Source organism: Diospyros lotus, chromosome 1 (genome assembly GCF_014633365.1).
Source record: "Diospyros lotus cultivar Yz01 chromosome 1, ASM1463336v1, whole genome shotgun sequence".
Lineage (NCBI taxonomy): Eukaryota > Viridiplantae > Streptophyta > Magnoliopsida > Ericales > Ebenaceae > Diospyros > Diospyros lotus.
The window spans coordinates 26,379,207-26,402,546 of NC_068338.1; the positions used below are offsets into that span (position 1 = coordinate 26,379,207).

At 34.6% G+C, this 23,340-nt stretch overlaps 2 protein-coding genes across 4 annotated transcripts in view; both read right to left on the minus strand.

Moving 5' to 3' along the window:
• Positions 1-12,995, minus strand: part of LOC127800417 (DNA polymerase epsilon catalytic subunit A-like) — a 68,456-nt gene extending 55,461 nt beyond the window's left edge. Inside the window, exons 1-11 of one of the 2 annotated variants that reach the window (XM_052335020.1) lie at positions 12,720-12,995; positions 12,545-12,610; positions 12,255-12,314; positions 12,065-12,160; positions 9,784-9,944; positions 8,959-9,047; positions 8,641-8,858; positions 3,996-4,082; positions 3,770-3,904; positions 3,128-3,250; positions 1,485-1,568 (exon numbers count right to left, since the gene is read on the minus strand). In XM_052335020.1, coding sequence (XP_052190980.1) covers positions 1,485-1,568; positions 3,128-3,250; positions 3,770-3,904; positions 3,996-4,082; positions 8,641-8,858; positions 8,959-9,047; positions 9,784-9,944; positions 12,065-12,160; positions 12,255-12,314; positions 12,545-12,610; positions 12,720-12,902 — 1,302 coding nt within the window. In that variant the 5' untranslated portion in view covers positions 12,903-12,995. Of the gene's footprint in view, positions 1-1,484; positions 1,569-3,127; positions 3,251-3,769; positions 3,905-3,995; positions 4,083-8,640; positions 8,859-8,958; positions 9,051-9,783; positions 9,945-12,064; positions 12,161-12,254; positions 12,315-12,544; positions 12,611-12,719 lie in introns of both variants that reach the window. The other variant, XM_052335011.1, reaches the window with a different exon arrangement.
• A 5,815-nt stretch (positions 12,996-18,810) lies between these two features.
• Positions 18,811-23,340, minus strand: part of LOC127805409 (peptidyl-prolyl cis-trans isomerase CYP71) — a 41,987-nt gene continuing 37,457 nt past the window's right edge. For both annotated transcript variants that reach the window (XM_052342249.1, XM_052342248.1), the window contains 3 exons: positions 21,963-22,116; positions 20,602-20,764; positions 18,811-19,394 (listed from right to left, as the gene is read on the minus strand). In XM_052342249.1, the coding sequence (XP_052198209.1) occupies positions 20,681-20,764; positions 21,963-22,116 (238 nt within the window). In that variant the 3' untranslated portion in view covers positions 18,811-19,394; positions 20,602-20,680. The remainder of the gene's footprint in view (positions 19,395-20,601; positions 20,765-21,962; positions 22,117-23,340) is intronic.

The window sequence follows — 23,340 nt, forward strand, 5'->3', positions numbered from 1 at the left end:
GATAATTTTGAAGAAGACACCACAATGGAACCTAACCAATAACCCTAGTCCTTCCTCCTCTTATAGTTCTTTCACTCTTTTTACTTGGTCAAACTTAAGCCCTTTTATTTCTTTTCTTTCTCTTCTACCTTCTTTTTCCTTAGTTACTACCTCCTTTCTTCTTCAATTCTTTGTTTTACTCTCTCTCCCTCCACTTTCTCTTCACTTCACCGAACAAGAGTTCCATAGGCAAGAGAGAACCCTTCTTTTATACTAATGGAGTCGGTCATCTAATGAGATTCTAGATAAATCATTATCAAAAATCCTCCAGAAATTGACACCTTAAATTGAGAGTTTAATGGACTATTTGACACCTCAAGCATATTTCCTCCCCATTCAATGAGAATAAAACCACCTGGCATAACATCAACTTAAATTTCCATGCAAATTGGCTGCCCATATGAAGAAATCAGCCACCGTGTTGCATTGTTTTTGGATTAATTTAATATTTTGCTTATTAATTCTTTAATCCTCCTTAGAGACCAACACATAGTCACCATTGCATTCTTAAATAATTTGAGAGTTCACTGCACTTGCAACTTTCTTTATATTATTTTAATAATTTTGTTTACTTTTATGTATTTTTTTATTCTTAATCCTCCTAGCATCACAAGGTACTTTAGGATCATCAAGTAATTGAACCTTATATCTTGCTTAACCCTTGATAAACTGTAAGTTTACCTCATAATTTTTTTGTATTTCGATGCTACATCAAAATCTACAGTGAGTCATTAACTTCAATCATTCTTCAACTTGAACACGCCCTCAGACTTGTTATAAAAACTTACATGTCCCAAGTGTCAACTAGTTTAGCCATCATTCCTTTAAATCGTTCCATCTCAAACACTTGATTATTTCTAATCAAGTCAATTAATTAAATTAATGTATCAAAATTCATAAATAATTATAAAAATGTGAAGTTGAATAAAATATTCTAAATACTAAAACACGAGATGCTACAGAGCAACCCAAGCCAAGCCAAAAAGTTCAACAAAAAGCACACAATCAATTTTTCAACCAGCAGAAGAGAAAAAAGGTGAAAGATTCGGTAGGTTCCCTATAATTGCCAATTAGATAAAAAAAAAAAATTCTGTGAAAATAGACCAGTATAAACAACAGTAAGTGAAAAAGGGATCAATAAGCAAACAATAATATCAGCAGACCCCTTATTGTCTGACTTATTTGAGACTTAATAGGGCTTAAGACCAGTTGAACAGTTCCTATAAAAGTTGCAACCAAAGCAGTTAAACTCAGGAAGCTGGAGTTCCTCCTGGTTTGCTACATTATTACAACCACATTCTCACTTCTTATTATATGGTGCAGAAAGCAGTGCAGTATTCAATTCGTCAGGGTTAAATTTTATTAATCATCATAAATCAAGATGCTCTTGCATTCTACAGCATCATCTCACACAAGTACAAACCAAAATTTTAAAGCAATATTACCTGGGGCCTATCCTTTGCAAACAGAACCATATCCTCAGGATTCACCTCCAGCGGATCAAAACCCAATTTTGCCTTGGTAACAGCCTGAACATAAGCAAATGATAGAATATGTTTATTTTCCTACAGAATAATAATGCACAAGTTTACAACAAAAGTCAAGATGAATTGATGCAACTGATAAGCACACTATCTTGTGATAAAGATAAAAGCAACGGATGTAGGAAAAAATTCCCAATGACCTCAAACAATCAGTTAAAATGTTCCCTGTCATAGGAGGCAAGAATTGTAAGGCATCTGTAAAAGAGGCTGATCATCTATCCTGAAGGAAGAAGAAAGGCAAGAGACATGAGGATGGACTTCTGGAGGAGAGCATAAATGACACGGTGGATCTAGAGTGAATCTTCAGCCATCTTTGTAGATTGTGCTGGTATGTCACACTCCTTCAGCGTATACCAGGTCAGACCAGGAAGAGTAAGAGACAGGAGATGCAACTATAGCTGACAAAGTTGTAGACCCCCATACATGCATTGACCTACACTTGTTCTGTGATACGTGAGGTCTGTCCTCCTCAATAGAGTTAATCCTACAAGACTAAGACATCTTCAGTCTACAGCATGGATTCTCTTGTTGAGGTCACTCTTAGGGAAGCCTAATCCTCTTATCTGAACCCTCAGATATAAGATAGATTGTCCTTCCACTTCCTCCAACCCCATCCTTCTCTCAACCCCCAGGAATTAAATTCTCCTCTACCATGCACCATCTGGATTTACTCACAGTAAATCTCCAGTTAGATAAACTGGGCCAGTCAACCTTGACGATCCTGGATAACAAGATAATTTGGAAGAATAAAATCTTGCTGTTTTATCTCTGATTGCGATGAGGACCTAAGCAGCTTGCAGAAATCTGATAAATACATGTCGTGCAAGTCAGATGGCTAATAACTTATGCTCCCTTGTTTTCTCCCTATGACGATCCCAATCAAATTATTGGGAGTCAAGTAAGTCATACAGGCAGCTTTGGTGTTGTTGGAAGTATAGACTCCTTGTGGTATGGCCCATCAGATTCTTTGGAGAACTCTATTCTGTAGAATAACCGAAGCCAATGCCACAAACTTCTCCAGTGGCCATATCTTTGTCCTAGAAAAGAAGACATTGTGGAGGTGGAGGTGGAGGTGTTTTCTCATCAACCTAAACCATTAAATATGTTGTTATTAGGAGAAGCAAATTTGATTGGCAGGAGGAATTATGTGAGCAACCCTATCTGTGAAGGAACTAGGGATAAAATCACTTCTTCACAAAGCTGCTTCGCAGAAGCTCATTCAGTAAACAAAGTTCTCTAATAGCCACCAAATGGGCCTGCAGTGTTGACTTGAAGAAGAACAAAGGCACGCAAAGAGATATAAACAGATACAAGGAAGGTTACTACAAAATTGCGCAAAAAGGAAACACCAACAAGACTAAACAAGGACAAAATGATTAAGCAAGCTGTCAAAAAAAGAAAATGAAAGAAAAAGGAAACAAGTATGCTAATGCAGAGGGAGTAAACAAGGAATAAGGATGGATAATATTCATAAGAACAAGAAACAAAAAATATTTAGGAATAATCTGAAAAATAGGAGCATGTATTCCATTTGGAAATTTCACCTTTAGACCTTGGCTTCCCTGGGGGAGATAACTATCACGTTTAACCCATGCAAAGCAATCCAGATGGCAAGCAAATTTAGCACGGCATTCCCCCTGATTCTGGTCACATTGAAATCCCAGCTCCTACAAACTCAGAAAGAAAAAGGAATAAGAAAAGGAGTCATCATTACACATGCCTCAAGATGAAGAAATTAAAATAGAGCTTTCTTAGTCTCTTTGAAATAATCCAACATATAACCAGTCTTGAGCAAGAGCTGATGGATGAAATAATATTCAAAATGGTTTTGAAAACATCAGTCCAAAGGAATGCAGAAATAAGGAATCTGCTACTGATTAAAATATAATGCAGGATTACATTATAGCATCAAAGACAGTAATACTTTAAAAGTAAGATTATTTCCAGGATTGAAACTTAATTCTCCTTGATAGCTATGCCTCAAGCAAACTAGACATAGTAACAAGAAGCACTATGGATCTTCTAAATCCCCGATAAAAAAGTATAAAAATTGAACTAGATGAAAAGGAAAACAAAATGGATCATGCAGCCCTGGTAAGCTTATTTATCAATGCAAACAACATAAATATGCTCAAAAAGACATTATGGCAAGGTACCACTAATTGCAACTAACAGGAGCTACCTACATCGTTCATTTTAAGTCCATGATGGGACGCTCTTCTTTCCACAAATGGCCAATCAAAAAAGTCACCATTGTATGTAACATAAATTCCAGGCTTCACCTCTTGCATATGGGCAAACCACAATCTAAGAAGCTCTTCCTGCAAGAACCAAATCATATAGCAACAGTAAAATAGGCATAAGCACTCGTCAAAGTATATGAAAATACCATGACGTATGAAGAAGCATTACCTCATTTCTCACATTTGTAACTTTGAAGCTGCCTTCAAATTCTGGTTTTGGAGTGTATTCCAAATCCTCTATATCTTCCCCAACACACTGGAGAAAGAAAAAAAGAAGGAAAAGATTTAAATTGTAATTGATATTTGTCAATGCAAAATCTTACCTTTGAAACATACTGTAATCCTGCAAAAGCAGGAGACTAACAATGGTAATTACAATTATGACAGAACTTAGAATAACATGGTATCAAGCTAGCTTGTAAAGAAAACTGTACCCAAGACAGCTGCAGATGATGAGAGTAGTATAGGATGTCAAAGGGATTGCTTGAACCACAACAAAGATACTATAATGTCCAAAAGCAAATTAAACAATTAAACAGTGGAGGCACCAAATTTACAAGTTTATTTTTACATTGTACTAATTCATAAATCCCTTTTAGTTATGATACCTTCATAAAAACGATTGATTTCATCTAATTATGATAGCTTCATGAAAACAATCAATTTCATCTAGTTCTCATTCTCAGACGAGAACAATTTTTTGAACTAATGAAAAATACTTCTTTTTTGTTGTGTCACAAAATGCTGTTTTGAGACAGTTTTCAAAATAAATTTACTCTCTCCCTGAGATAACTTTGCAACCAAAAAAACAGGTTTCAAAGCTGTAACAGAACAGACCCAAAAAATCCCCCAATCCAAAAATACAAGGAGACAAGCACCATTGCTTTTCATACTCTAGATAAAAGCATCCATGCCATCCAAGATATCTTTTCTCACTTGAAAGACTGCTAACACGTAAGTATACCAAGCCTTTGCACCTCAAAGCCTCAGCAAACCCCTATGCTCGATAGAACAAAAGTCTCCCTAACTCACTAAAGCATTTATAATGTGTAGACAAACACAAATATCTAGCATTCCTTCTATGAAACACAATCCTTTCTAAATTATGCGGATGTATTTTCAAGCTCCAACTTCCCAACTCTAAAGGTATTAAACCATTGCACTTCCATGATTTTTTTGCTTATTGGCATCTTAATCAAAAAAATGAAAATGTGGAAGTAACATTTGCTCGTAGAGCACCTTTTGAACTACCAGCCCACAGCTCCCATTGCCATCTTGGAACACGCCATCCCAATGCCTTACCTTGGCATGTGTTATAGTGTTGGTGACATACCATGGCCCTCAGATAGTCCTGAGACACAAGACCCAAGGCACCCCTCTACTTGTGTCAATGTGTTTGTGTCACTTTCTTGGAAGTACGGCATACCCCATACCTCATGTGCGCAGAACCTTCATCAAAGTGAGTGACTCTTCTCGTATCAGCTCCATAGAGCCCCAGTTGATGTTGTTTGCATTCTCTTCACAAACTCTCAACCATTCTGTGGGCAACAGCTGATCCCACAAGACTGTCCATTTTACCGATCAATCTTCCAAGTGACATACGATTGTTCATCACCTTAGTTAATGTTCAAAAGGGGTTGTCTAGCTTGGTGAAGACCTCTGCTGAGCATACAGTTGACTCTTCCCAGCCTCAGTCAACTGTTCTTCCCCTGTCTGCCTACATCAAGACTATATTTCTCATTGTACACCAATCCACGTACATAAGGTTACAACAATGCATGCTCTTTAGCATTATACCAAAAAAGGTCCTCAATACAAAGACAGCATAGTAACGCATACATTGCTCATGCTTGGTATAGATACATCAACAATAACATGTGCATGATCCAACATTATACTTTCAAAATAACATATTAAGCATCATGCTGCTTCCTTCCCTATCTCCTCGGCCCTGGCATGGTCATCATCATTCCTTTCCTTGGCATGATAGATAGAGGACAGTGCATTGGAACATAATCTCATAAAGTCATGGCCTGGCAATGCATTCACATACTGTTCATCACATACATCTCAGGCAGCCTCTAGGTTCTCAAGGCCACTTTCCACCCCTAGGTGCATGCTCATACTCAACCCTTGGCATCATCATCCACACATAGCACAAGGACCAGAGGCTCCTGTCCTCCATCATGTCACACAGTCACATGTCCCAAGAAGAGTCCCATACACATGCCATTGAACCCGCATTCAACAAAGAATATTTGGCTCAACAGTACCATGCAGCATGCTCACAATGTCCATGCACACAACACATATAAACATGGTGAAATACATAACAATCTCTCATAAAAGTTCATGCACAATGCAAACAAATAAACAACATAACAATGCACTTACTTAAAACCTTGGTTCTGCAAGTCCTTTCTCAGCCTTTCAGCAGCAGTTTCCTATCTCTTCGGCTTTCCCTCCCTCTTTCTCTGGATCACTCTCTCCCCCACTATCTTCTCCCTTGAGAACTTCTCACTCCTCACTTGCTGGTGCTAAAGAAGTGAAGGGTTTTTTTTTTTTTTTTTTTATGCTAAAGTGAAGGGTTGGGGCCTATTTATAGGAAAATGCACGCAATTGGAAAAGTGCCTCCAACATCGCTTACCACTTTAGCCTAAATGATCATACCCTTGCATCCCAACACCTTACCACCGGCTTCAACCCTGCATGGCCAGCTCAAGCCCCTTTTAGAAGCTCCTGCACATTTTTCCACATTCTCCAATTCTCTATATGGCTAAGAGTTGCATTAATCTAGGTTAATCACCTTTCATCTTCATTTGTCCCTTAATCCAACATCCATCGTTCCTAAACAAAATTAGTAATTTTTATACCAACAAAATCTTCTCATTATACCTAACAATATATCCAAAATGCCTTAATTTTCCTTTTAAATTAAACCCCAAAATTAGTCTCAAAGTCAGCCATTTCCCTGGACTAGTTCACCAGATTCAACAGTCAACTGTCACTATGACTGTTGGCTTCTGCCCACTAATTCTTCAAGCAGTCAAACAATGGTCAACTGTCATTCCTGCACGCAGATAGTTGATGCCAAAGTCAACTTTAGGCAGGTTCTTACTACTTTTTCCTACCTTTTTTCATATATACCCTCAATTGAAGTACGGGGTGTCACAACCCCTAAAGATAGAAAAATATCCAAGAATAACTACTTGGAAAACATATATTTCACTGATATCCAAAACCACCATTGCCTTCTCACAGTTGTGCAAAAGATTAAAAAGGCAACATTTAGTTGAGATCATTCTCACAATTCCTTTAGCAGGCCAACCAGAATGGGCATGATGACTAACACCTATATACAAAATAGTAGCTCAATTCTTCCTTGAAGTTTTTACAGCCATATACAATTTTTTCTTCAGCAGTCAACTCCCAGGCCACTACAACACCATACCATTAAGCTTAAAAAATAAATAAATGTGAAAGACCAAAAGCAGGGTGCCCACCTCTTTAAGCAATATATGCTAGTTTTTTTCACTCTAGTCAACTGGCCTAAATGAGAGGGTCATTTGAAAATGAAGTTTAATTCTTTTTTTTCCTTGAAATCCTAGTTAGCACCCAGAAGTTACTCTTCTTTTGGTAAGTATTACATGTTTAATTCTTGATAGCTGATGTCATCATGCTTATTAGTTATTGCTAAAGCAATAGTATCTAAATTTTCAATACTATATGATACACTCATGCTGCCACAAATTCTCAAAAAATCCTTTACAACATATCCAAAAGAACCATTCCAAATGGAGGAATTCATCAAAATGCTTGCCTCTAAAGTTATTTCAATACCTATCAACTTTTTGTTGGAAAGGTTCCTCTCCACATTATGTACATGTATCCAGCCAGGCACCCCCAAAATCATTTTATGTCCCTGGGCATCCTTCCAAAACCCCCTTTTTGCTACTGTGGTAAGGCTACTGTTAACCACCACAGCGTCCAGTAAAAAAAAAAAATTGTAAATGCTATAACTATGACTATAGGTCCTGCAAGTCACCGTAAGGACTGGAATCTAATCATATTTGGTTGTGTTAAGGAGAATATTACTTCTAATTACAAAGGATAGAGGAAGTAGAGAATAGGAGAGTTTATTGAGTTTCTTGTTTTGTAGACAGTTTATTTTCGGTTTCTTACTTAGCTTATATGGCAGTCAGTTAGTTTGTTACAAACAGAAAACACAACCAGTGTTCTGTTTGTTACTGACAGCTGGCATGTCTGTTAGGTTATTGAATAACAGAGAGCAGTATATAAACTCACTGATCTTGCTGTAATATTCATTCAATTCAGTCTCTATAGTTTTGATTCTCTCTCTTCTTTTCCTTTCAATTTTCATTTTCTCTCTAGCTCTTACAGTTTCTCACAACTATGACTGCTGATTCAAGAATAGTTACATGAAGAATCTGCACAGTATGGGACTCTTGAAGCCACAACATTCTTGTTCCACTATACAAAAGCGATCAAAGGAAACAACAATCTATACCCAAATTACAAACTTTTTGACATAACACCCATCTATTATCTTTCTTTTTTTTTTTCCTGACAAGTAGCAACTATCTATTTAGCGGGATGAGACTCAGTTGTAGTTGTAAGTATAACTATCTATTATATTGTGTAGTTTCTAGTGTATACATACAATATCACTGTGAAACCAACATTTTTTATCAGCATTGAGTCAAAAGCAAATAATGGAATAGGCACAGCTAGAGGAAGTATGTGCTATGAAGTTAATAATTAAGAAAGACGAAAGCTTAGTTGTTTGTTTGGACCTCTCTGTTAATGATCAGATATCCTTGCCCATCAACCATGTAGGAGATCATCATTATCAAATCATATTCAGCATCTGGAAATTTTAAAGGGAGCTTTGTGGTCTCAATATCAAATGCACAGACATGCACTTCAGCACGTTGCAGGAGATCAGTTCTTCTTTCCAGCATAACTCCAGCACTAGATACATTAACATCATACCATTGTCCACATCTTACATCTGATTGCATGGAAATATGAGTAAGACCATGCCAGAGCCAATTTAACTACATCTGTAGAAAGTATTAAAATTCCAAAATATCTACAGAAAAAGAACTCACCATTATCAATTGCAAAACGAACATGGTAAGGAACATCATACTCACGAAGATCAACAACACAATCAATGAAATCTTGAGGCTGCTGCTTGCTGCTGATCAAGCAAATACATCTCAATACATGGAAATAACATTTTGGCACTTGCAATAAAATGAAAAAGATACCACTATGCCAAATTAAGAATTTAAAAATTAAAAATAAGTAATATCCAATAAAATAGGGGTTAGGGCCTATGTCATGGGGATCCAATTATGAGTATTGGGTGAAGGTGTGCCCAACTATCTAACCTTCATAAATCTTTAATGTCAGTATACTCAGATTCATATCCAAGGATTGTGTAGTTGTACATGGACAGAGTGTAAACAGTTGAAAATTATGTATATCATAAAATATTCTAAATAAATTACACATATATCCAAATGTTATGTGGACAGACTGTAAACAGTTAAAAAATATGTATATCATATAATATTCTAAATAAAGTATACAATTTCTACAACATTTGGACCCAACTCGGGAGGACTACTGTTTGGTTTCTATTATTAGTATTTAGAGGGAAATGAGATTTATGTATCATATCCATGTTAAAATCTTAAAATTATTCCTTACACATAAAAATTTCTTTTTTTATAGAACTTATTCAAAATTGGAGGATTTAAGTTTCATGTTTGGTTATGCATCAATGTAATCCATGTTATATCTGGTAGACACGTAAGGGGGAATAGAAGTGTAACACAGATTAAGAAAACATGTGCCTTTATGTGTGTCCATATGTCTATTTGATGCAAGATTTTGCATCCCCAATAATATTAAACATAAACCATTACCTTTTCCCTGTTAATATGGATTGATAGGCTTCAGCAGCATCAAACTTCGCTTGGTTTCTTTCAACAACATGCATGAGGTCACTCTTTACTTGCATCAGTTGTTGAACAGTATCAAATGATATCTTTAAGTAAGCTTTGTGTAAACCAGATAGATGGTTTTTCTGTCACCAGAACATGAAGTAATGAGAATGCAATTTCTTAGAAAATCAAAGACAGAAATTCCAACCACTCGAGGAATACATGAGAAAACAACTATGTGATTATAGAAGGAATTTTGCAGAAAAATGATAAGAGGAATTCATCAAGGATTTATAAACTATTTGCTTGCCAAGACAATTATTTCTTTACATGACGAATATTTCTTTTTCAACCTAAAGTGACATTTAGTGCAAAGCACTAAAGCCAGATGACCACAAGTTCAGTCCTCATACTTATTTGTCCACCACACTGGTGCAGTGTGGATTACAAAAGGAGCAAAAGTAAGCAGGAAATGGGCATACACTAAATTCTCATTAATTTTGTGTGAAATTAATACATGTGCACACTTAAGCTCATTTCACAATAACAGTTCAGCGACATTATGCATGTATTCCTCCTGAATTAGGTATATGAAGTGAGTAGAGAAGTAGGCAGGCAGTCCTTTGTGAAGCTGCCACCACCATGCCCCGGTTCTCTGCTCCAGCCAGCCCCAAAGTCCCAACTATGAAAAAGAATTAATGCCAAGGAGGTCTGGTCCACAGTGGTAACCCATTCCCCCATTTGGCGATTGACTGAACAAATTGGCCAATATCTGTGCCCTCAATGAGTCAACCAGTCCACTGACTTTCACTAGTACTATGAAATACTGCCCTTTTCCTTCATCCCAATGCTGTTGGTTGAACTAACATGTCTAGAACAACTCAAAAACTATCTCAAACTACAGTCAGCAAAGCCTGGGGTTGCACAGCCCTGGTCCGGACAGCAACATCAATTCAATGTTTGAGATTGAGCTTCTAAGCCAGTGAAAAGCAAAGAAATAAGATGAGATGAAGATGAGTTTCATGAATTGATTGTTCCTTTACCATCCCTACAAGAAGAAAATGAAGAAATAGGAAAGTCACTTAATGGCCTAATTATATGTGTATGGACACTGCCCATTGGACACCCCTTCTATTCATGAACCTTGAAAAGTCAAAGCTTACATTTTTCAAAGTTCTGCTAGTAAAAGAATAGTCCAGATCCTGGCCTGAGCACTAACATCCGAAGGATGAACAAAGCTGAGCTAGCATCTGGCAGCACTAACACCAGTCAATGCCACACATGCCAACTTCATCCAAAAGCCTAGTTTTGTTCAAATAAATAAATGAAGTAGGCATAGTATGAAGTTGAGTTTCCATGTTGTATAGGTTGGTTCCACAACCATATAAATCAATGAAGTAGCCATCTCATGAAACTTTTCCATATGAAGATTGTGTTGGAACTTTATCTCATCATTGGTTAGGATAAGGTGCAGTTTATGATGATAAAGTAGGCATAGTATGACAACAAACCTACTAAGAGGGCTCAATCATGTACTTTCAGTGCTGGAAGTGAACAAAGAACTCCTGCATTTATCATCTACATTATTTACATTCAAATCCTTCTTAATAGTAACAATTTGTTCTCCAAGTACATGAATGTTCATGGAATCATTTTCAGTTAAAGAAGGAAATGATAACAATATTATTCATAATCCAAATTTCAAATTCCAACTTTCTTTTAGTTCTGTTACAGGTTAAGTACCAAAAAAAGCCAATCAGGGTTGAAAGCCTATACAGCTCTCACATCAAAGGTCCCCTTCTCCTATAAAGTCAACAACGAAGATAGACAAATGAATCAGTTTCAATTATTAGCAAATGCATTTTAGCCTTTTTGCATGTAGAACTCCACAGCTTGGTCCACAACTGTAGTTGTAAGCAAACAATTTCACCCAGTCCCTGGTCAGTATTTCGACAACAACAGAATTCAAAGGCTTTCTCTTCATTCCGCCTCTCCCACCAAAGAAACATTTCAAGATGCCTCCATACCATCCTTTAAGTAAAATGGTTGTGATAACTTGTAGATTTAATCATAACCTCTACTAAGCTAACATGTTTAAGGTCATCTAATTTCTTCAATGACTTTTTTTATCTAGTTGATTCCTTGTACATGCCATCAGACTACATGCACGTGGAAACTATAGGTCATGGTATCATCGAAAAAGGAAAAACAGAACAGATATCCCAAGAAAAAATGCAGGGTATTAAAGTCTAGCTCAGCTTACAAGATCAAGGTCCTCTTTATCTACGATTTCAATATCTGCAATCTGACTTTCATAACGCCTTCTCAAATATGCCTCTACATCCATTTCCATTTTAACCTAAAAAAGCAACAACATATCAGAAGCTGCAGTGAAGAAAAATGAAGTCCAGAAACACTGAAACTATGACAAATAAAGGCAAAGATGTAGATACCTTCGTGGCCGCATAAAAATATGGCCGGAACTTGTACTTAGTCTTAAAGGTAGAACCATCCTGAATTAAAATTGGATAAAGATGTTCAAGAAAATAAAGTAGGATTTGTTAACGGGAACTTTTAATTGTTCACAACCGATGAAGTATAATTTGTTAGTTTTTTTTAGCCAAAAAAAATTAATAAATTGACTAGGTTTCAATTGGTTAGTTCTTGAATTGTACTTACATTTATGCAACTAAAAAGGACCTAAATCAATATTCAGAAAAAAAAAAAAGGCTGTTCCACTTACCTGACAAACAAAATAAAGATCAACGCAACTATAGACCTTATGAGTATCCTGATCTTCCCAAGACGACTGCAAAATGGGGCAAAAAGAATTTAGAAATTTTAGGACTTTCTGTAATTATGCAGAAATGAGGGGTTCGGAGTTGAGATAGAAGAGAGGCGATCAAGAGGGGACTGACGGAGGCGAAGGTGAGCAGCCAGCCGAGACGCTTGTCGCCGCCTTCGGTGAAAAGAGTGAAACCGAGCTTGGACTCGAGTTGCTCTTCGGAGGTGAGAATGAGCTTCTGCTTCTTGGAGATTCTTGTGGACGCGTCTCGGCGATATCGATCTCCTCCGCGCCTTCGGACATCGCCGCTCATCATTGCAATCTCCGACGGAGTATCGCCGGGGGCTCGCCACTGAAGAGAAGAAGAGAGAGACAGGCTATGGTGCGTGGAGCGGACGGGGGAAACTAATCAGAAACGAAAGAGGATCGCAGCCGAGAAGAAGAAGAATATAACCCTGAAGGATTTCCCGCGCTTTTGCTCGCTTGTCGAACGCAGATTTACAGAATTACCCCCGAGTCCAGGAAAAGAAGAAAATGGGGCGGGGGGGGGGGGGGGGGGCGCTTCCACTTCAAAGGGCGATTTTAATAAATAACTAAATATAATACTTGGACTAAGGGTTAAGTTGGTAATTTTACATATATCTCTCCCTTTGGGAGCTCATGCATCTATTTAAGGGATGCTTGTTAATTAAGATAAAAGAAAAAAAATGTAAAATATGATAAACATTTTAAATATTTGATCTTTCTAACGTGTTTGTTAAATTTATTTGACTATTTTCAGAAAAATTTCAGGTACCCTTTTATCTTCTTCTTTCAAGATAAATTTATCTGACCTCCTCCTCGGATAAATTCATTTGACTCTTTCAAGATAAGGCTCAATTATTTATATGGCCCTAGTAGGATAGTTAATCCATTTTAAAGATTTAAATTTATTAAAAAAACTTATTTATTTAAGTCTTATAATTAATATTATTTAATATATTTTAAAATTATTATATATTTTGACAATTTTTAAAATTTAAATGACATTATTATTCATTTCATTGATTTTTTAAATTTAAATTTCTCTCTATATATATATTATTAACTAATATATTTCATTTCACCAATTTTTAAATTATTTTATTTAATTTTATATTTTATTATCTATTATGAAAATATATTTTGGCCATTTTTAATTATCTAAGTGGAATTATTGTAATTCTAATAATAATTATTTATACTTTTTAACTCCTTTAAAATTTATTTTTGAACGTGAATTTAGAAAATAAAATATAATTTTTAATTTTAATTTTAATTTTGTTGACAATTCATATTAATCATAAAATAGTATTTTAATCATAAATTTAATAATAGGAATATTTTGATAAAAAAAACTCTTATCTTTATACTTATCATATACATTAACAACACATAAAAAGGAAAAATATAATTATCAATGGATTCCAAAAATTTTAACAAACACTCTGATAGAAATCTTTGAATGTTTTCCGACCTTATTTTGATCATTTCATATCTTAATCTATAATGCATTCCAAACTTATTTTAACACCTCTTATCTTGTTCATTTTAACAAATACCGCCTTAATTAAAACACATATAACAAAAGAGGACCTAATCGCCCATTTTCTTTCAAAATCTCTTTTATCTCTAATATCAAAGTAAGCAAATAAATGCTTATATTTATTTTTTAATTTATTCTACTTTACACTCAAACGAAATAAATATAATTATCTCTTTTCTTAAATCTTCAAAACAAGAAAAAATAACTCTCCACTTTAATTCTATACTAGTGATGACCCGATGTGATATACGAGAGAGTTTAATTTAAAAATAAAAAAACAAACTTGTTATTTTAAATAATTTTAACATAATTAATAATTATAATTTTTGTTAATCTTTAATTATTGATCCAAATTTAAGTTTAATTAATTATTTGCTATTCAATATGCTAACGAATAACACTTTTAATTCAATATACTGCCATTCAATGTGTTAAAGAATAATTAACACATTAAATAAGTCATTTGACAAAATACTTATAAATTTTTTTATTAATTATATTATATTATAAATAAATACTGTAAAATCTATAATATATCCGCTCAATATTATATAAATATATATAGAATAAAGATATAAAGATAATATTTTAAATAAATGAACAATTTTTTATTACTTAATTAATAGTTTAAGTTGTCTATTAATATTTCTCATAAAACTCATGCAAATTTAATACAAATTTTAGAGGCAAAAAACAGCTTGACAGATTTTTTGAGGGAACAAAAATATGCAAACTATTATACCTTAATATAATATATTATATATTATTATATTATACAAAGATAAGATTTTGTTTAATAAATAATTTTTCGTGACTTAGTTAATACTTTAAGTGTCTATTCATATTTCTCATAAATAGTATTTATTTTTGATTAATTAATAGTATTGAAAAATTTATGCAAGTTTAATACAAATTTTAGATGTAAAAAATAGTTTAGCAGATTTTTGGAGGTAGGAAGTATTTGCATACTATTCTACTATATATTATTTATATTATATTATATAAAGATAAATTTTTATATAAATGAATAATTTTCTTGACTTAATTAATAGTTTAAATGTCTATTCATATTCCTCATAAATAGTATTTATTTTTTATTGATTGACAGATTAATTAAATATTTAATATTCACATAATAATGTATTAAAAAATTCATGATTAACATTGAAAAACTCGTGTATTTAAAATTTATTATTAATTTTATAATAATTAGTATATATTATTTTAAAACAATTGAAAGATTTAAATTATTAATGCAATAAGTACTAAATGTAAATCATTAATGCAAGTTTTTGGGGGAAATTTTATTACTACTTATTATTTCAAAGCAATTGAAAGATTTAAATTATTAATGTAAATTACAAAATATAAATTATTAATATAATAAGTATTAATTGCAAATCATTAATGCAAGTTTTGGGGGGAAATTTATTTTTTCAAGACTATCCTACTTTTATATATATAAAGATTAAATAATTAAATACCCTATTCAAAAATACAAAAACTCAATTTTTAAAAAATTTCAACTTTATGTTATGAATTAAAAGACTGCTTTTTATGTTTTCTAAACTTTTAAAAATGAACTATATAACTTATTAAAATATAAAATGTTAAAAGACATATTTTAGGATACATTCTTAAAAATTAAAAAAAATACTTGCTTAAAAATGAATGAAAGCTAAGGACCATTCTTTTGTATTTTAATTTTGACTTTTGAATTTATTTTTAATTTTTTATTTTTGTTAGTCTATTTTCAAAAAATTAAAAATGCATTCAGTTTGTCATTGTAAAATATTATTTTTCAAACAGAAAACTAAAAAACAAATTCTATTTAGAATTTTGAGAATAAATTTTCAATAACATTTGATTCAATGAATTTTATTATTTAGTAAATTATAACTATTTAATATTAATATATTATTAAAAAATATATACATTTTAAAGTTAGTAAATTTTACAATATTTGTTCCTGTTACAAGAGTAAAATACGAATAAATAAATAAATTGATTTGACAAAAAAATAGTCAAACTTTGAAAATTGATTTATAAACGAGCCTCGAGTTTGAGCTCAGTAAAGATTGACTCGTTAGCTTACAAACTGGCTCAATTAGAAGCTCGTAAGCAGACCCTAATAAAAAATTCGCAATTAAAAATAAGAATATATGTATGTATAATATATTAGGTATATATTTATATATTTTATAAATATATTATTTAACATACATACATATACATACCTATTATTATTATATTATTTATTAAATTAGATATTATACATATAATTATTAATTTTTCCTCCACTTTTCTCTTCATTTATGATCATTTATTTATCCAAGAAACCCACCAACTTGTTATCTTAATCTCTCTCCTATTTTCTTCTCTTCCTTGGCCATCCATTGCTCTCATTCTATAGTCCTCTTCCTTTCGCCACCGTCTCGCCTTTTGCTATAGCATTTTCTTCTCTAACCCTCTTATGTTCACAGTATTCCTCTCGCACGTCATCACTACCTCGCTTCTCGTCGTCGCCTTTTCTTCTCCAGCCCTCTTCCCTTCGTCGCCTTCATCTATTGGTCGTCGCTGTCTCACATATCACTGTCGCTAGGGGTGAGCATTCGATTATAATCAAATCGAACCACCCCGATTTTAACTAACCAAACTTAACTTAATGATATAATCAAACCGACTTGATACACTAACTGAAACTAAAGTAATTGATTTGGACTTTAAACTAATCAAACCAGAAGCGTAGCCTAAAAATCGAATTGAACCGAAGCCAAATACAAACAAAAAATCGATTTAACTAACACAAATCTTCCAAACCAATTTAACCAAATTACACCTACATTAATGAGTGTATACTTCTGCTGAAACTAATCACACATCTACCAAAGAGAAATAATTAATCAATCACCACCCCTTCCAAACTCAAAATCAATATTATAATTTTAACATATTTTCAATAGAAACCTAGGGCACACATCTTCCAAGTATCAAAGATAGAGAAAACAGAAAAATATTATAACTAATAAACAAAAATTTAGATCCCATGTACAATTCATGTTTTCATTTATTATAAAAATGGTAGGAATGCCTTCAATTTAGGAGTACAAAGAACATCCATTAAACAACAACACAATTCATGCTTCCATTTTGTTCTTACCATTTTACAACAAGTGAAGTAAATTAGGTTTCCAGAAAGGTCAACCCAACAAAAGACTAAAACCAGTCAATCATTGCAGTCATAAGCCTTAAGATCACCAAAAAAAAGCTATCATTAGGCATTCACTCTTAAAGCAAATAAGCAATACAAACATAAAAAAGCTCTCCATGTTTAAAAATTCAATCAATAAGTTCAACAAAACAAAAGATTAAATAACAGCAAAGAAAACCAACCAGATTGGACATGACGAAACCACACGACGATTAAGTTGCTAAAAGGCTTGAAACCGTATTACCCTCTTAAATTGTTCACGGCGAAACCAACCAAATCATTGACAACGAGGTGAGGGTGAAATGAGTTAGGGTTTGTTGTCTCCATCGATGAGTGGGGGTGACTACTCTTGGGTGCGAGGGGGGCTGGGTGTTGGGTGGGGGAAAAGTCGACGATGAAAGCGTTTAGCTTTGACAATGACAACGACATTCAGGTGAGGGTTAGGCTATGGCCCAGGATTCGATGCTTCGACGAGTGGGGAGATGACTCTCACGTGTAGAAGGGATGGGTGTTGGGGGGGGGAGAAGTCGACTGCAACGGCGAGATGAAGGTTGACAGGCGACCTAGGGTTCGATGCTTCGACAATGAGTGGGGGGAGGGGTTAGGCGATCTCAAGCTATCGAGTGTGCAAGAAGAAGAAAGAACTGAATGGACTTGGACTTGGGTTTGGGTAACAAGGGGGGTAGGGAGGTGACTCGGTCTTAGTCATCTTAGGTCAGCTGATTCAATTTTGCGATTCTTGTTGCCCAAATATCTGAACAAAATTGACTACCCAAAATATTTGGAAAATGGTAATTGAGACTGAACTGTCCACAATGGATGACCAAACCAAATTGATTGGACCGATCGATTCGATTAAATCAGGTAACCTAATTTTATGCACACCCTTAGCTACTGCCTTGCTTCTCGCTGCCTCTCCTTTACTATCGCCTTGCCTTTTGCTATCGACTGCCACAAGAAGAAAGTTAGCGATCAATGATAGCTTGCAACTATGATGGCGATGGCAAGCGAGGTCGATAATCAAGCCTTCAAAAGGAGAAGAAAGAAGGAGATAAGAAGAGTCGAACTTGACTATGAGGATGGAGACGTTATAAACGTTTTGGACTTGAAAAGCTTGATTGAAAATAATTAAAACGATATTTCAACATTTTGAATTTTGTGTACAAATTTTTGTTGTGTTTTGAAAAATATATTTTTGAAAATAAATAAATAAATACGTTTTGAGTGTTTTAAAAATTAAAAATTAAAAACTAAAAACTAAAAACGACCGAAAACAATAAAGAGAATATGACCTAATGTTTTCTAAACTCGCCAATCAAACTAACGAATCTCTTTCAACTCTAACTCAACACCCATATAGTGCTACTTTAGTGAAAATGACAAAATTGATGCTACATGTATATAAAATAAAATAATATAAAAATGCTGCTAATTCAATTAAGTAATCAAAAGTAAAACGTGACCAGGACTAGGCCTGATCAATTTAACATATAATAAATCAACCTAACCAGTAACATATGTTCCAGAGTCATTGGAAGTAGTACACGTAATGGGAATCTTCACTGATTAGGTTTTTTTGTGCCATTCAGCAGCACCGTCTCCCAACACGAACTAGAAAATCATTGGGGGCTAAATGCGCGAGCTATAACTTCAAAACGATAACCAACACGCTCAAAGCCTGAATGCTAAATACAGAAGCCTCTACGAAGGAAAACAAAAAAGCCCAAAATTTAAGAATTCATTTTAGTATCTGAGTCGGCACGGTGCTGATCCATGCCCTGCGCACTGTCACAACATCTTAATCTATTTGTTTACAATATCCATCCCCAAAATGAATATCAAATTACGTGCTGATACAACATTTTGTCAACAACGACGCATAATTCAAACCTCAGCAAGGTGAGACCCTCAAGGCCCTCTAGAGATGTTGACTCTCAATTACATTTTGGGAGAAAATCTCTCTTAATTAATCTCGAACCCAGGTGCAAATGAAATGGCAGAGCTAGCCAGCCATGCAGATGTCTTCAAGAACACTGGAGACAGAATAAGAAATATATAGGAACCACAACCAGTTGAAACACGACGTACCAAAATCTGATTAGCAAATGGCAAACTGCATAACTTGGACATTCAGACTTGCGAATATGAGCATGTTGTCAGAAAGTCAAAGACGATAATAGAGAGACACTATTATTGTAATAGGAAGGGCATAGAAGTGATGACACTACTCCAACTAACGCCTGTACTTTGATAAAGTGTTTATACCTTCAAAAATCTAACCATCACTGATTATAAGAGTTTGTTCCCAGGCATCCACAATCTGGTACTTCCCAATTCCTATATGGATTTTGTGCGTGGGTGTTTGTTCGGTGATACATCCAATATCTCAATACACAGTGAAAAAACGAAGAGCGAGCTATTCTAATTGTTACAGCGTTAACGGCTGAAATGTAATGAAATCAATAGAATTATTGATTCACAATACCCTACGTTTCCCCAAGTAGTTTGTTTCATCACTCTCTCTCAACTTTTCTTATAGAGTCACTTCACCAATTTCCCTACATGTTTTTGGTCCCACATGTTACATGCTCAGCAGTAAGGTGCTCTCGGATGTGTGTATATGTTCACATATTAGAATAATGTTAGATAAATTTTCCATGAAATCCACATATCATATATAACACAAAAAGACTAAGGATTTTTGTGAACATGACTTTAATCCACATATCATATTAAAATTAAGGATTTTTGTGGATTTCATGGAAAATTTATCTAACAAGACTTTCTTAAACCCATGGATCTTTGGATAATGGGAAATATACCAGAAGTGTCATGTGCATTGCATGATATTCCAAATAAATTATATTCTATACAAGAAATGAAATTCAAAATAAATAAAAAATGATATAATTTCTAATTCATATACATAATGGAGTTTCTAAATTTGCTTTAATGTTAATTTGAGCAACAATTGTTCAAATATCACTAAAAATTAGAGTATCCAAGGGTCCAATTAGCAAAAGGTAATCAAACACACATCTCATACCCTTAACACAGTCAATTCCAGTGTGTGCAAGGGTGAACAAAACAGTTCAAGTGACAATCCCCCACCCAAATACTAAAACCCTAACTGGCAGATGGCATTAATTTTGAGAGAGAGAGAGAGAGAGCAATACGAGATGAATGGCAGTATGAATAAGAGTACATAATAGAAAGCAAAGAAACATAACGTGCATTTACCAGTGTTGAACATTATTTCAGACAGTGATTGTTAGGGAGGACCATCACAGTAGTTTGAACAAGTAAACAAGTGAATCCTTCATGACTTGGGAACAGTCACATTTAAGATCTTTACATCTTGGTATGGCTTGTCATTCTTGTCTGTCTTTACTTTTTCTATAGCCTGCCATCCATGATTGAATCCTCAGTGATCAGTCTTAAGGAAAAATAAATTGATGAAATGTAAACAGGTCATTGCTTTGAAAACAGTATTCAACAAATAGCCTCATATATCTACTATCAAAAAACCCCCCGTCAATTGAAATTTGGTTTAATATATTTAACACTTCATAGAGGGTGCTGAAACAAAGGGCCCGCTGGTTTACTGTGCCATATAAAATAACAATTTCCAGTTCATCCTGTACGTAATTTGAAGATCCCTCCCAACCTCCAACTCCCTCCCACCCCAACCCACATCCACACAAAGAAAAGAAAAAACGTGTGAAAACAAAATAATGAAAACAAAAGGGAAAAGAAAAAAAAAGGAGTAAATTACACCAATTATCCATGAGGTAGGCCTAATTACAGGGACTACCCCTCCATTTTGAGAAATTACAAAGACTTCTGCTGCCACTAAAAACTGAGTAAAATGATCATTTTACCCCTACTCTCTCTCTCTCTCTCCCCCCCTAATAACAGAAGAATTGAAAAAAAGAAAAGAAAAAAACTACCAGTGATGGTCAGCAACCACAAGTGGTCGGCCACCAGCAGATCGCAATGATCTGGGATCCGTCCATGGAAGAACCCAGATCCTTGGGTTCCCTTTCATCATGAAAGGAAGGGAACCAGCAAATTGAGGTAGATTTTGATCTTCATTTCTCTCTTCAGAAGCTTGCTGTGACTTTCATAAGACATGGAGACTACTCAATTTGGACTCAGCAACTGCCCTTTAATTTGAAGTCAGTTCGATTAGGGGTGCTATATTAGGAATGGATTCACTGCTTGCAATCTTGTGAGTTTTGCATCTCTAAAGCTGCTTTTTTGCATGTAATAGTACCTCTCAGGGGGCCAAGTGTTACAACTTCTTAAACCTAAGGTGCTACCGGGAATTAATTTATTGCCTGCAATCTTGTGAGTTTTGCATCTGCAAGGCTGTTTTGTTGCAAGTAATAGTAACTCTCAGGGGGCTGAGGGTTACAACTTTTTATACCTCAAGAGGTAACAAGTGCAATCTCTGAAAGCCAAGGTGCGGTCCCTTGAATTCGGCCTTACCTGAGGGCAGTAAGTGTATTTTTCCCAAACTAGAAATGGATAAAAGGACAAGGACAAGTGCAAGCATTTATACACAAGGGCACAAAGTTACTCGTTGCGCAGGTCCATACCTGTACAACATCCATACCCTTCGCAACTCTACCAAAAACAGTGTGCTTATTGTCCAGCCATGGAGTAGCCACTGTAGTGATAAAAAATTGAGAACCATTGGTGTTGGGCCCCGCATTTGCCATTGAAATAGTGAAAGGCCGGTCATGCCGTAAACTGCAGGCAGCAGTAAAATTCAGCACAAGTAAAGCAAATTCAATTTACACCTACAAAGCCTTTAACAGGGAAAATACTTAAATGGTACATGCTGACACAGATACACACACTAGGAATAAAAACTCTCTGCAACTGCACCCACAATTCCTGTTTTAAATGCAACTATTGAGCTTTTGATGAACTCCTTTGTTGCAAATAAGTACAAAGATAATGTGAATACATAAACTAGTGTTATCTCTAATTCTAAATTGATATTAAACCTTTCAATTGGAAGAATCTAGATGAAGCCTACCCTCTGGAGAAGAAAATTATAGTTGAGCTTCAATACAATTTGGCAGAGTGTATGTGGAAGCATTTGCAGCTCCAATAAACTTGTCGAGCTCCGGCAAAGCCAATCTAGGTCATTCTCAGCCAAGCCCACAATATATAAGGTGCACACCAACCTCAACTTTTGCTTTTGATGCCATTAATGATCCTAGGGGCAGTTTAGTTGTGGAAAATATTTTCCAATTCTCTCTCTCTCCAATTCTTCAAAAAATCTCTAATTTTCATTTTCCACAGAAAATTTGAAAAAGGCGTTCAAAATGTTAGAAGGGCAGGAAACCAGTTTCCAATCTAGAAAATTAGAACACATGTTCCAAAAAGACAGAAACAGAGAGGTTTTTCTTTTGTGAAATTGTATTTTGTGTTAAAAAAGGAGGTAGAGACGACTTGGGAAAAATTTCGAGGAAAACTGCATTTTCCAAATCACCATTTTGTGGTTAGAAAATTTTTTGTATTTCAAAAAGTTATCTAATCTTCCATTTTCTGTGAAGTAATTTTCCGGACAATTAGAGTTGTTTTCCACAAACAGCTCCAAAATATCCAGGCATCATCTCCGAAGCAATTCTTTTAATTTCCTATATCTCCATATCATCAGCTGATCATTATGTTAAATGAATAATTTTAGGCAACTAAGCTAAACTTTCTATTGTGGGGCCTACAACCCAGAACAAGAATCCAAACTAAACCTTAATTTGAAAGGTAAACTCAAACAAAAACTTAATTTGCAAGGTAAAAACAGTGGTTCAGAATTCCCAGTTTGCCCATTGTTACCTAATATTGCATTAGGTTCCTTCTAGAAAGATACCGTAGATAATAGGGAAGAACACATAGCCCAACATCTTGTTCCAGTCGACTAGCATGTTTTATTATAGCAACAAGAGACAGAAGTGCATTTGGTAG